The 15,244-nt window shown below is 30.7% G+C and overlaps 2 protein-coding genes across 2 annotated transcripts; both read right to left on the bottom strand.

Annotated features, from left to right (window-relative positions):
• LOC104737570 lies at positions 5,370-6,198 on the bottom strand. The gene is made up of 2 exons (XM_010457772.1): positions 6,027-6,198; positions 5,370-5,799 (listed from the first exon to the last, which is right to left on the bottom strand). Exons 1-2 carry the CDS (start codon positions 6,177-6,179, stop codon positions 5,617-5,619), a joined length of 336 nt encoding a protein of 111 aa, XP_010456074.1. The 5' UTR covers positions 6,180-6,198; the 3' UTR covers positions 5,370-5,616.
• LOC104737569 (importin subunit alpha-3) lies at positions 12,382-15,244 on the bottom strand (the record flags this gene model as incomplete). Its single annotated transcript, XM_010457770.2, is given in 10 exon segments — positions 12,382-13,042; positions 13,130-13,257; positions 13,347-13,475; positions 13,545-13,623; positions 13,708-13,871; positions 13,979-14,164; positions 14,297-14,428; positions 14,542-14,633; positions 14,734-14,833; positions 15,218-15,244. Coding segments are annotated over 10 exon segments (1,410 nt in total), but the record flags the coding sequence as incomplete, so codon positions are not given.

The following is a 15,244-nucleotide window of genomic DNA, read 5'->3' as shown; positions in this document are numbered from 1 at the left end:
CCCCCCCCCCCCCCCTAATTTAGTAGGTTAATGGCTATATTTGGTTGGAGTCATATATATATTACCGATTTTCACAAAGGGGAAAAAACAGATTTGTCATAACAGTAAGACAAACAAGAGATTTCCACAAATAAATAATTTAAAAAAAACAAATTTTGTATATATTCATCAGTCATGAGATCTGCTACTTTGTTCATGCATGGTTTCTTCAATTTTGATATTACTCGTTGTTTGGTGTCACGTGCAAGGTAAAATATTAGTATATCCCCTTCAATATTAGTTTTTGTTGGTGACTCGAAAAACATTTAAAAAAAATCGATTATTACTAATTTTTTTTTTTTTTTTTGTAAAATTGTGAATTTTCATTAATGAAATTGCTTGTACAGAATACGAAGGTTTGATAGAACTTGCCAAAAAAGAAAAAAAAAACAAGAACTATCTTACTTTCCAGCAGAGCCTAAGATTTAAATAAATCTCAGCCAGTTCGATTATTACTAATTGCCAAAACTAGTTAATTTTGCCACTATAAAAAAACAGAACGGTTAGTGCAACTAACAACTAATAATAAACTTTGATTTCTACCAACAACCATTACAACTTTTTTCATGAACAATACAAAATGCAAGATGTGGAAGCAGCTCGGTTCGTACCCTGGGAGTGTACTTTCGTGGAGACTCACCCAGGAGCTTGCAAAGCAACTTCTAATTGCATGAAAGATTCAAAGACAAACAAGTTTGGAGCAAAACCTATTTCGTGCGGCCAATGTCGGGATGGACATATGAAGGTAAAGAGGAATGACACACGTGTTACCGAAAATCATTTTTGCAGATGTCTTTTTCCGTGCAAAACTTCAGTTTAAGATGAAAATGTCATATTGTAATTTTTGAGTTTATCTTTTTAGCTTTTACTGCGTTTATGTAAAAAGCTAGAAGATAATCTAAACATAAGATAAGTAATTATTTAATAATATACAAATACAGATAAATAATATTAATTTTTTTTTGGACTTAGATGATAATCTATGTGTTTGAAAAAAGAAAAATCGATATGTAAAAAAAATCATATTTTACCTGAAATTTAAAGCGAGAATACCTAGAATCAATACAATACAATAAAAAACGATGTGTTTGATTCATGGTGTGATACATCAGCCTCAACACTAAAGCAGCTGGTGTTGACACATTAGCAAAAATCAATAATCAATTAAATTATAACAAATAATACTCATCAGCTAAAAAACTACCACACTGAACGTACTCCAAATCCTTCGCTTGTAAACCTCTCTTTTATCTTTTTTCAATCTTAAGCTCCAAATATCGATTTCGAATCGCCGTTAACTATCACCGTGATTGAGCAGCGGTTTTCTCATTTGATTGTTACTTCTCTTCCACTATCCACCGCTGGGTGACTCGATTCCAAGACTTTAGCCGGGAATATCTATAGTAGATCTCTCTCTCTTATGCATATCTGAGTTTTTACATTTGATATTCCGATTGATTGTTTATGGCAGTTGACCTTTGATTATTTCATATATGCATATGGCAGTCTAATGCTTCTTTTTTTTTTTTTTTTTTGAAAATTTGTGAATTTTCATTAGTGAAAATATATTGTACAAATGACAATAACTGGGATACCGGAAGATAGAGCTTGCTCAAAAAAAGTAAAAAAAGGGCTATCTTAGAGAGTGCTTACATAGGGTAGTGATCACTAGAGATATCTTAACCAGTCTCGCATGAGGTGTTTAAAATTTTTCCGGTGAGTCTTTGCTAGGATGGCAACCCGAACAAAATATGGGTTGGAGTCATGATGTTATTGTGAAGTCGATTGTTCCTTTCCAGCCAGATAGTATAGATTACTGCTTGAGCCACCAGTCTCCGCAGGGATAGCTGGGAAGAAGTATCAGGACTATCAAGCCATGACGCTAAGGCTTCCCAGGTATGGAAGACAAAAGGATTGTATCCTAGTTGCGTTGTTGTCTGCAACCAAATCTCTTCGCTGTACTCGCAATTGAGGAATAGATGTTCTCGAGTCTCAGGGTAAAGTCCACAGATGCAGCGGATAGTTTCGATTTGCATTCCCCAGCTTGCCAGCCTAGTTCTCGTGGGTATACGGTTGAGGTGTGTTAGCCATAACATGAAAGCATGTCTTGGTATAGCTCCCTTGTACCAAACATGCTTTGTCCATGTTAACGGGTCCTGCCTCTCCCTTAGTGCTTCCCAAGTTCTCTTACTGCTGAATCTGCCATGAGTGTCTCCTTGAGTGCACCAGAGGAAACAATCTTGTTCAGTGTTTAGAGCCGGGGATTGAATTGTTGTAAGGTGAATTTGGAGCAATTCATCTTGAGGTGATCTTGCTGGACGTAAAAGCCAGTCATTTGAAGAGCATGCAAGTGCCACATTCCCATTTAAAGGTATTCCGGTCTGAGCTGGCCCTGAGGACCCCAGAAAATGGATTAGTTGACCAAACGGGGTCCAATTGTCGAACTAGAAGCTTACGTGCTGGACATTACCCACGCACATCTCAGGAAAATACTGGCAAGGTGCCGAAGTTGTAGCAGCGCTTTCCACGTCCAGGAGGTCTGCTTCTTCTCATCTAGAAGCCAAAATACATCATCCTTTATTTTATTATTACTGATCCATTGTACCCACAGAGAGTCCGTAGCTGAGTGGAGTCGCCATATGAGCTTCAGGCGGATGCAGAAGATTAAAGTAGTGAACCACCGGTGGTTAGAGGACTGGTAAAGAGACATACATACCAAAGAGTTTTTCTCTTCATTCTCTCTTTTGTTTTGTTTTTATGGATTTGATTTTCTTTTTTCCTTTGAGATTTTCTTCACTTCAAAAACAAATTTAATATAACTTAAATGCTACCTCAATATGATGATGGATTGGGAGTCGATCGTGCTGATAACGTGTTGTGAACTATATTATAAGTTTGGAGATAACAAGATGTTTATAATGAGAAGAATCAAAAGAGAAGAGATCTAGAAGATGAGTGTATGGATTTGAGAGAGAAACTATAGAGAAACTTAGAGAAATAATAAGACTTATCAATACCATTTTTCTCTTCTACATAACTCCTATTTATAATGGGAGGAGATATAAACAAGTATAGAGAGGTTGATGACAAGTGGTGAACAAGTGTTACATGCATTTTGCATTTCATTAGGGAAGACACTTGTTATGATGGATTACATGAGGATGGACACTTGTTGTGATGGATACTCAAAGGGGAGTATGTGAGTATCCATCACAACAAGTGTCCCTCCTCATGCAATCCATCATAATAAGTGTCTCCCTTTATGAAATGCATGTAACACTTGTTCACTTGTTCACCACTTGTCAGCAACCTCTCTATACTTGTCTATGTCTCCTTCCATAGTGAACCAAATGGAAGAAACAAATGGTAGTAATAAGTCTTACTATTTCTCTAAGTTTCTTTCTAATTTGTCTCTCAAATCTTATAGATCTCTTTTCTTTTGATTATTTTCATAATAAACATCTTGTTATCTCCAACCTTATAATATAGTTCACAACAATTCTAAAGTTTTTTTTCTTCTCTTTTGTTAAATGTTTTTGTCTTCTATGTTGTCCGAAAAGAAACTTTCTTTCCCTATTTTTATTACGACCACATCAGAAGCAAACAACTTTGGAATGTGATTCTCTTTAACATTTACAGCTTGTGAGGATAATAGCAACAAAAGGAATCTTGGTGAAGAACATAACTATAAGTTTAAAACCCACAGACCATGTGCAGGGGAGGATGCACATAGGAAGAAGGTGGAGCACGTGCCCCATGCTGATTTGAAAATAATAATAATCAATAGTGTATTGTATACTTATTTGTTAGATCAATGGGAAAAAGGCTGAAAAATACTCAATCTATTTTTTATTTGGACGTTTAATACCTCGTCTTTTTTCGTTGGAAGAAAAATACCTCATCTAATTATCATTGGCTTAAAAATATTTAATATTTATATTGTTGCTGGATTCTAACCCGCGTTTTAACAGTCTTTAACGGACGTTACAGATCATTAAACGGATGTTAAAATCAAATCATAAGTGTGTATATAGATATATACAATACATTTACGTTTTCTACATGATATGTTGTCGTAGTGTAGTGGTTAGAAGTGGGTTGGTTTTGTCTCCTAACCATGCTTCGAACCCCCCTCCTCCCCAAATTTTTTTTTTCACCTTCTTCACTAATCGCAACCCTAACCTCCATTGGTGTGGCCGCCTAAAACCAAAGCTTTCAAATCCATCCATTACAACTGATTTTCCCGATCTAATAAACGACACCAATTTCTTCATCACTTAGCCAACCGTCGATGTATCCACTAGAAAAAACGGCGAGGATAATCATTGGGGAGAGTTTGTATGACTCTTCAGATTCTGGAGATGAAAAAAATAAAAATTACATTTGATTCGTCGGATCTGATTCGGAAAATCTCAAAACAGAACAGATAGTTGAGCGAGTATTGATAGAAAGACTTTGAAGAATCCAAACAGTCAAACACTCTTCTTCAACAATTCTTTTCAGTTTTGACTGATGTGTGAAGAAGAAACCAATGATTCAAAAAAAAAAAAATTGGGGGAGGAGGGGGGTTCGAAGCATGGTTAGAAAACAAAACGAACCCACTTCTAACCACTACACTACGACAACATATCACATAAATAGGGTAAATGTATTGTATATATATATATATATGTAAACACGTGTGATTTGATTTCAACGCCCTTTGATGATCTATAACGTCCGTTAATGACTGTTAAACCACGGGTTAGAATCCGGCAACAATATAAAGATTAAATATCTTTAAGCCAATGATAATTAAATGAGGTATTTTTCTTCTAGCGAAAAAGATGAGGTATTAAACGTTCAAATAAAAAATAGATGGGATATTTTTCAGCTTTTTTCCCTTAGATCAATTGGTTATTTGTGCAGTATATAGATATACAATGATGAGTTAGAGTCTCTCTTCTCCCATTTTCGTTTGGTTGACATCTCTTCACATTATTACTTTTATTTTGATTTGCTCTATCTCTATTATATAATTTGTTTTCTAATGTTTACATGTAAGTTTCTTTTGAGCAAATTTAATTAAAATCATTTTTAGGTAACATATTTTTGGTCAAAGTTATATAATAATTTACAATCTATATATACTTTCTGTGATATATATGTAACTAGTATATGTATATATATAAATATAAAAATCAATGGAAGTCATTTTTTATTATAAAATTCATGCAATTTTTAGTAACTTTACACAAATTATTTTTAAAATATTTACTAACTATATGAACGGTGCCTCATGCTAATATTTTTTCTAGATCCGCCACTGACCATGTGAAAACTGTCTCTTATCATCGATTTATCATTTATCCTGGAATCAAATCTTCTGTGCATAATCTCGTAGATCACATAAACTCAATTACGAAGACTCAACTCATTTCAAAAATAGAGTAAATTAGTTTCTTTAATCCCAAGAAAGTAGAAAGAGTATAAATTTTATTATCAAAGCTACTTTAAATGTAAGCATTAATTTCATGCGTTCAGTTTACTATAAATTATCTAGAAGGCCAAGGGGGCTAAGGCGTTTGCTGCTATTAGCTAGTTTCGTTTTTGTTGGAAATTGAGATCTGCAGGTAGACCAACAGGAGTAGATTCAAGCTTGTGTGAAGTGTCTCGTGGATTTTTCGGCGGCGTGAGCGGTTCCTTTACAAAACCGGGTGGTCGAATATCCGGTACATCCTCATCGGCTGGAGTCTTCGGATTCGCTACATCATCCAAACCCTACAAACAACATAGAACAAACAACTTAGTTCTGACAGCTAAACTTGAAATAGATTTGAATGAATGACTCCAGAAATTATTAAGTTATATAATACCAGAAATTTTAAGAAAAAAGATTTGAATGAATGACAAAAACAACCCAAGTTAAAAATGGATAATACTTTATGCAAAACAACCACATATATAAATATCAGGTGCTAAAGTTTAAGTAAATATAATGAACATACTTCGGGGTCTGATGGAAAAAGACCAGGCTCGTCTCCATCGTTACGAGCATGAATCTCCGGATCAGCGGTTCGACCAGAAGAAGCTAGTCTCTTCGCATGAAGACGACGACCAAGAGTAGTACTTGCTACAGTAAAAGCTGGTGAAGACAGCATTTTTATCTTGGCTATGTTGTTTTTGTCTGCTGGATAAAACAATGATGGTGTTTAAGTGTTTTAAATACACGAAATAAATAGTCACAAAGCCAAACCCAAGTTTCATGGTCGATGGCTCTTGTTTTGAATCTAAGACCTATTCTACCTCCTCTGTTTTCTAATATTGCCTGGTCAAAATAATTTACCTAGTGAATCTATAGTAAATAAAAGTAGGAGCTATAAGCTTTTAAGGCTGTCCACATAGGATTTTAAACAATCTATGAGATTTGACATGTCACTCATTAACATTTTTTAAAATTTCCAGAATTTTCTTTATTAAGAATTATTTTAAAAAAACCTATTAGGATTTGACATGTCATTCATTCACATTTTTTTAAAATTTCAAGAATTTTTTAGAAAAAGGAAAATTTTAAATTTATGGAAATAAAAGAACTATGCATAATATCCCACATTGGCTAAAAAAAGTTTTAGACAATGGTTTAGAACCAGTAAAAATAAGATTAATATGCTTCCAACAACAAATGGGCAGGAAAACTTGATTTATCAAGCGTCCAAGTTTAAAAATTATTCGATTTGATCTGGTTTTTTATTTGATCAAATTAAAACTTTAAAAAGTTTTTAAAAAATATTATAATTTTTAAAATTTTTAAAAGTTTAAATATTATAAATATTGAAACTTTTAAAAGTACTTAGCTTTTAAAAAGTTTTTAAATATTATAATTTTTAAATGTTAAAAGTTTAAAATATTATAAATATTGAAACTTTTTAAAAAGTTCAAATTTTATATTTTGAAACCTTTTAAAATTTTAAAATACTATAAATATTGATATAAAACATAAATTATCTTATTTATCTACGTTTGTGTTTTTTTATTTCTTATAAGCTATAAAACATATTTTTGTGTATGATTTTATAGATGAGTTGATATTCTTTCATTAATTTTTTATTTTTGGGTCTAAGGAAGAAGGATTGACATCACAAGACCTTGATTTGATGTTTGAGTCAAGTTTTGGAGTTTAAAGAAGAAAGATGGACGACAAACACACATGTTTTATTAGCTTTACATAGGCATGACCAAGGTTATGGTTGTCACGGTTATGGTTTATTAATTATCGATTGTGGTTAGAAATTTTATTTAACCTTAACTATATAACCGTTTAATAAACGGTTAAACGGTTACGTTTAAATACAGTTCCGGTTCAAGCGGTTATGGTTATATACGGTTACGATTATTTGAGAATATGATACAGTTGATATTATTTGATGATATAATATAATTGATATTATTTATTTATAATTAATATGTTCTTATAGTGTACTCATATTTCTATATATCATATGATTCATATTAAATAAATTATTATTAGTATAGTTTATTATGTTTTAAAAATATTATAAAGCAAGTAAGGATTTTGGTTGGAGAAGATTCTAAATGTGTGGATCTAAAACAAAATAAGCATATGGATAAAATTATCAATAATTGGATGCATGTGTTGACTATGCTGCTCTTCATGAATTTCACAAATTTTACGAGAAAATAAAAAATTTTGTTCTTGGAGTTTGATGGGTTAACAAGTTGTGTGGTAGTCTTAAAAAAAGTTTTTCAGTGGAAGAATGTGAAGAGTTGACGAGGAAAAGAAGAAAAAGAGTATAACGAAGAAACAGACGGTAAAAGTAACAATGAAAATTACCACAAATTTTGACAATGAAAATGATAATACTAATTTTTTTTTTATAAGATAATATTTTACTACCATCATAATTTTCATCAAAATATATCTAATAAACTCACGCGTAGCGTGGGGTCAAAACCTAGTCTATACTAAATAAAAGTATGAGCTATAATCTTCTAAGACTGTCCACCTAGGATTTAAAACAACTAATAGGGATTATCCACTTTATTATTTAACATATTTATAATTTACAAAACTTTATATATTATTAACATCCAATAGGGATTAGCCACTTCATTATTTAAAATTTTTATAATTTACAAATTTTATATATTAGCATCCAATAAGAATTAGCCACTTCATTACTTAACATTTTTATAATTTCCAGAATTTTTTATATTCTGATTTTTTAAACGACCAATCGGGATCAAACATATCAATAATTAACATTTTTAAAATTATTAAAAATTTCTATATTAAAATAAAAAATGTTTATATTTCCATATTTCCCACATCGGCTAGAAAATTTTAGAGAGTAGCTGAAAACCATCTATACTAATAAAAAGTAGGAGTTATAAGATCCTAAAGGCGTCCACATAGGATTTTAAACCTCCAATTGTGATTAGACACTTTATTAATTAATATTTTTTAAAATCTCCAGAATTTTCTATATTAAGAATTATTTTAAACAACCAATCAGGATTTGACATGTCATTCATTAACATTTTTTAAATTTCCGGAATTTTTTAGAAAGGAAAATTTTAAATTTATGGAAATAAAAGAACTATGCACAATATCCCACATCGGCTAGAAATTTTTTAGACAATGATTCAGAACCAGTATAAATAAGATTAATATGCTTCCAACAACGAATGAGCAGGAAAGCTTGATTTATTAGGCGTCCAAGTTTAAAAGTATATTCTGTTTGATCCGGTTTTTTATTTGATCAAATTAAAACTTTAAAAAAGTTTCAAAAAAATAAATTATAATATTTAAAAATTTTGAAAGTATTAATATTATAAATATTGAAACTTTTAAAAGTTCTTAGCTTTTAAAAACTATAAATATTGATACTTTTAAAAGTTCTTAGCTTTTAAAAAGTTTTTAAATATTATAATTTATAAATTTAAAAAATTTAAAAAATTTATAATTTTGAAAACTATTAAAAGTTTAAATAATATAAATATTGAAACTTTTAAAAGTTCTTAGATTTTAAAAAGTTTTTAAATATTATAATTTTAAATTTTAAAAGTTTAAAATATTATAAATATTGAAACTTTTTAAAAGGTTCAAAATTTATATTTCGAAACCTTTTAAAAGTTTAAAATATTATAAATATTTATGTAAAACATAAATTATCTTATTTATTTACGTTTGTGCTTTTTATTTCTTATGAGCTGTAAAACATATTTTTGTGTATGATTTTATAGATAAGTTGATATTTTTTCTTTAATTTTTTATTTTTTTATCTTATTTTTTATTTTTATGAGAAATGAAATGATTTTGTTCTTGGAGTTTGATGGATTAAGAAGTTGTGTGGTAGTCTAAAAAAGGTTTTTTAGTGGAAGATAATGAAGAAGTTGACGAGGATGAAGAAGAAAAAGAATATAGCGAAGAACCAGACGGTAAAAGTAATTATGACGATTACCACAAAATTTGACAATAGAAATGAAAAGAAAGAATATGAAGAATAAGAAAACATTGAATAAAAAACACGAAAACATAGGTCGTAGCGATCAATTAAATATGAAAACGAGTTAAATTCATGATGATAAAATTGTTTTGTTTTTCTAGTGGTCAAAGAAATGGTTTAGGATATGTGAGGTCATCAGTTTCATTCACCTCGCCTTAATGTCGAGTTAAATTCATGATTTTTTCTCAGATTTGATTTTATAACATAACTGATTTTTATATTTCAAAAAACTGTGTATCTGAAATTTAACTTTTTCCTTAATACTAATTAAAAATTTTATAAGATAATATTTTACTACCATCATCAATCATATATAGTTTTCATCAAAATATATCAAATATACCCACGCATAGCGTGGGTTCAAAACCTACAAAATTTTAAATTTATGAAAATAAAAGAACTATGTACAATATTCCACATCGGCTAGAAAATTTGTAGACAATGATTCAGAACCAATATAAATAAGATTAATATGCTTCCAACAACGAATGAGCAGGAAAGCTTGATTTATCAGGCGTCCAAGTTTAAAAGTATATTCGGTTTGATCCAGTTTTTTATTTAATCAAATTAAAACTTTAAAAAGTTTCAAAAATATATATTATAATATATAAAAAATTTAAAAGTTTTAATATTATAAATATTGAAACTTTTAAAAGTTCTTAGCTTTTAAAAAGTTTTTAAATATTACAATTTTTAAATTTTAAAAGAAAAATATTATAAATATTGAAACTTTTTAAAATATTATAAGTATTTATGTAAAACATAAATTATCTTATTTATATACGTTTGTTCTTTTTATTTCTTATGAGTTGTAAAACATATTTTTGTGTAAGATTTTATAGATGAGTTGATATTCTTTCATTAATTTTTTATTTTTTATCTTATTTTTTATTTTTATGAGAAAAGAAATGATTTTGTTCTTGGAGTTTGATGGATTAACAAGTTGTGTGGAAGTCTAAAAAATGTTTTTTAGTGGAAGAATGTGAAGAAGTTGACGAGGAGGAAGAAGAAAAAGAGTATAACGAAGAACTAGACGGTAAAAGTAATGATCACGATTACCTCAAAATTTGACAATAGAAATGACAAGATAGAATATGAAGAATAAGAAAATATTGAATAAAAAATATGAAACATAGGTGGTAGCGATTAATTAAATACAAAAACGAGTTAAATTCATGATGATTAAATTGTTTTGTTTTTTCTGGTGGTAAAAGAAATGGTTTAGGATATGTGAGGTCATCAGTTTAATTCGCCTCGCCTGGATGTTGAGTTACATAATTTTTTTTTATCAGATTTGATTTTATAACACAACTGATTTTTATATTTTAAAAAATTATGTATTTGAAATTTAACTTTTTTCTTAATACTAATTTAATTTTTTGATAAAATAATATTTTACTACCGTCATCAATCATATATAGTTTTCATCAAAATATATCAAATATACCCACGCGTAGCGTGAGTTCAAAACCTAGTTATATAAAAGATCAATAAGCTTCTAACTATGAATGAGCAGGAAACCTGATTTATCAAGCGTCCAAATTTAAAAGTTTTATTTGGGTTAATCCAGTTTTTTATTTGAGCAAATTCGATTTTTTAAAAAGTTTATCTATATAACTTTCTAATTAGTATAGATTTTAGCAAATTAAAACTTCTAAAAGGATTTATAATATTTTAATATTTTAAAAAGTTTAAAAGTATAAAAATTATGAAACTTTAGATGTAGTTCAAAACTTTAAAAATATTATAATTATTAAAAAAATTAAGAGTTTCAAATATTATAAATATTTAAACTTAGTAGAATGTTCAAAAATATTATAAATACTTAAATTTTTCTCATTAATATTTAACTCTAAAAAAATGTTATAAATATTTAAAGTACATCTCAAGTTAAAAAAATATTTTAAATATTTAATCTCAATTAAATTTTTAAAAGTTTAAGTATTATTAAATATTATATATTTAATTTTCAAATATCTTAAAAATATTTTATTTGTCTATGTTTGTGCTTTTTATTTCTTATGAGCTTTAAAACATATTTTTGTGTATGATTTTATAGATGAGTTGATATTCTTTTAGTAATTTTTTTTATTTTTGGGTCTAAGGAAGAAGATTGACATCGCAAAAACTTGATTTGATGTTTGAGTCAAGTTTTGGAGTTTAAAGAAGAAAGATCGACGACAAACACAATTGTTTTATTAGCTATACATTTGTTCATATTACTTTATTTCCAAGTAATTTACAATTTTATAGTATTAACGATTTTGGTTTGAAAAGTTCCAATACGTGTGAATTTGAAACCAAGTAAGTATACCGTGAAAATATCAATAATTGAGTGAATATGTGACTATGTTGGTTTTCATGAATTGCACACATTTTACGAGAAAAGAGGCATTGATTTTGGTCGTGGAGTTTGATTGGCTAACAAGTTGTGTGGTAGTTTAAAAAGGAGGTTTTGAATGATTATTCAGCGGAGCAGAAGAATGTGAAGAAGCTGACGAAAAAGAAGAAGAAAAAAGTATAATGTTTAAGTATAAATTCATAATTCTTTTTATCAGATTTTTGAATTTTTAACACAACTGATTTTAATATTTTTCAAAATTGTGTATTTTAAATAATTTTTTTGCTTTAATAGAAATTTAAGTTTTTTCTAAGTTAATATTTCATAATTTTTATCTATTATGTATAATTTTCACCAAAATATATTAAATAAACTTACGCGTGAGTTCAAAAGTTAGTAAATGAATAAAAAGTTTATGGTTTTGCTTAGACAACCACGATTTTTGTAATAGCACGGAATGATACTATCATAAAAGGAAGGAGCCTATAAAAGAGAAGAAAAAAAAGTGAACTTTATTCGAAAAAACGAAATAATTATAATGGCCAAACTGAATAATTGTTTCTTCTAACCCAAATTATTTTTAGTAGTAACATTGAGACAAACTTCCAAAAATAAAACCCATAAACGTACAAATGTTTCTTCATATCCACGAGTTGAGGAGTGGGCATGGAGAGAAAGAGAAGAGAGATGTTTCTTCTTCGTGACGTTACCACCGTTCCATATGTGACTTACTTTATAATAAGGTCCAAAGCAACTATTACTCAATTCAACTTTTTATACCTTTCAAATGAAGTTGAAGTGACCAGGAGGTGGAACATTAGCGCTTCCGAACTGGAAACCAGATTGTGGAGCATGATTCTCATCGTTGCCTTCTTCTTCATTGTCTTCAGTCCAAAAATTTTCAAGGATCTTCACGGCTCTTTTGTATATATCATTGTTGTCGTGACTCTGAAGATTTTCAATCTTCTCAAGTCCTTCAGCTTCATCAATCATTTGAGCGTAGAGGTTGTCATCTCCTGTGTGACCTAACTTCTTCTCTGCTTCTCCAACCACGAGAATGTTCTCTAGCGCTTCTAAGCAAACCGTTATGACCTTCATATCCGGGCAAGTAAGGAGATCGCATATCGGTTTTATACAGCCTTGGTTCACCATAAACCTGAGAAGAAACAATGGATATATATATAACAAATCAATGACCTTCTTTAATTGACGGAAACATTTGTTTTCTGTTTATGTGTTTTACTTGATTTGATCATGAGTGCCACCAGAAGTAGCATTTGAGATTGCCCAAGCAGCTTCTTTTTTTACTTCAAATTCTGCACTTTGAAGCACCCAAACAAGGGACTGGATTATACCTGCTTCAATCACTGCCTGCACATCCGGGTTTTAATAAAAATCAGACACGGGAAAGTTCAACTTTCAGCTTTGTTGTTAAGTGCCATATATAAAACTAAACTCACTTGTATCTGATCTGCAATCCCAGCTGTAATGTTTGAGATAGTCCAGCAAGCTTCCTTCCTGATACTCTTCTTGTAAGTGTTTTTTAGAAGGTTCAAAAGACAAGGAAGCGCTTGATGGTCGATAACCATCTGTGTTAGGAGAATAAGTTAGAGACATTTTCTTCTGAAAACTCAAAAGTAGAAATATATTATATGCACCTGAGTCTGTAGATCATCGCCGGTTACAATATTTCCAATGGTACGAAGAGCGGGAATCAGCACTGATGGTGACGAATGGCTAAGCAGAGGAAGAAGAAGCATATAATTCAGATAGTATATTCATGCCTGGGCTGTAAAATTAAGATCACTATCAGATGCTTACGCTAAGAGCTCGATGAGGCGAGGGACAACTCCTGCTTGGATGACCGCTTCTATTCTGTCATTTGAATTATCCGAGAGGTATGACAGGGCCCAGCATGCATCTGTGAGAACTTCTTCATCTGTTGATTGCACAAGGCGCTCAAGAACTGGTAAAGCTGGTTGTGTCTGCTCAGAAAATGTAAAGAAACAACATATCAGACGCATGTTAAAATTATTGTGGAGAGTACATGATTGGTTGGTCAATAAAAAGAGTGTATAATCTTCAAGAAAACCTGTTCAAGTGAAGGCTGGGGCTTCCCTCTGCAGAAGTTTGATAATGTCCATGTAGCATTCCTCAACATTGAAAGCTTTGTATTCTCATTGAATTGAGTCAGAAGAGGCATCATGGCACCATAACTTAGGACAAGATCACGGCATTTTGGTGAGTCTCCAGCAACATTTCCCAACGCCCAAACAGCCTATACTCAGGAAAAAAAAAACAGAGACCTCAATGTGGTAACAGTCTCATTGAATTTACTCCTAAGGTCTAAGAGTTTCTCTGAAAACATTAGAAAAACAAACCAACAACAGTGGGGATTTGAAGCAAATACCTGTTCGCGGACATCTTCGCTTGCAGAGCTGAGAAGTTGGATGAATATCTGGACAGCGCCACTTTCAATGATGACATTCGTATTCTCTGATGTCCCTGAAGCAATATTGGTGAGCGCCCAAGCTGCCTCAAACTAAAAGCACAGGACATAAATAAACAGCAAAGGCAAGTTAAAACAAAATACATCAAACTAGTAACTATCATCAATCTATCCATAAAAAAACCAAACCGCAGAGATCAACTCACCTGGAGTTTGGGGAAGTCATCCCTGGAAAGAAACTTCACAACACGAGGGACAACACCAGAGTGTACAACCTCATTGATAGGAGGGTTTTGCTCTACAAATTAAAAACAAATTGCTAAAGACTCCTAACCAAAACGCTGACCGTCATATACTACTACTATTGATGATTGATAATAATAGCATAAATCACAAACCAATCGAAAGCAGTTTCCGCAAGAGATTTGTCGCCTCCAATTGTGAATTGCTATCCTCTGACCAGATTCCAGCAACCAATGCTGGTAGATTTTCTATTAACTGCAACACGAAGAAGAAGAGACAACTATAATAATAATAATCCACAAATCTACTCTCTCTCTCTCTCTCTCTCTCTCAGGTAGCTAAAAAGCAAAATCTGACAATCTCCGTTAAGATATTAACCCTAATTCTCTCTACATGTCAAATTCAAATCGACACACAGAGCTCAACCTAGATTCCATATAGCAAATCTCCAGTTCAATTAGAAACAAACACTTACAATCTAATACAAAAATCGATCTCCAGTTACATATTCATATGAAGTATATACGCTCCCTAACCAAAACAAATCAATCTCCAATTAGATCGATAAAAAAAAAAAAAAAAATTCATCGGAACCTGGGATTAAGGTGAAATCGTGAACACAAGAAAAGAATCACATACTTGCTTGGCTGAAGAAAGATCCTGTCC

Source organism: Camelina sativa, chromosome 13, assembly GCF_000633955.1.
Source record: "Camelina sativa cultivar DH55 chromosome 13, Cs, whole genome shotgun sequence".
NCBI classification, from domain to species: domain Eukaryota; kingdom Viridiplantae; phylum Streptophyta; class Magnoliopsida; order Brassicales; family Brassicaceae; genus Camelina; species Camelina sativa.
Note: the sequence above shows the minus strand (reverse complement) of the source record. Positions and strands in the feature narration are given on the sequence as shown.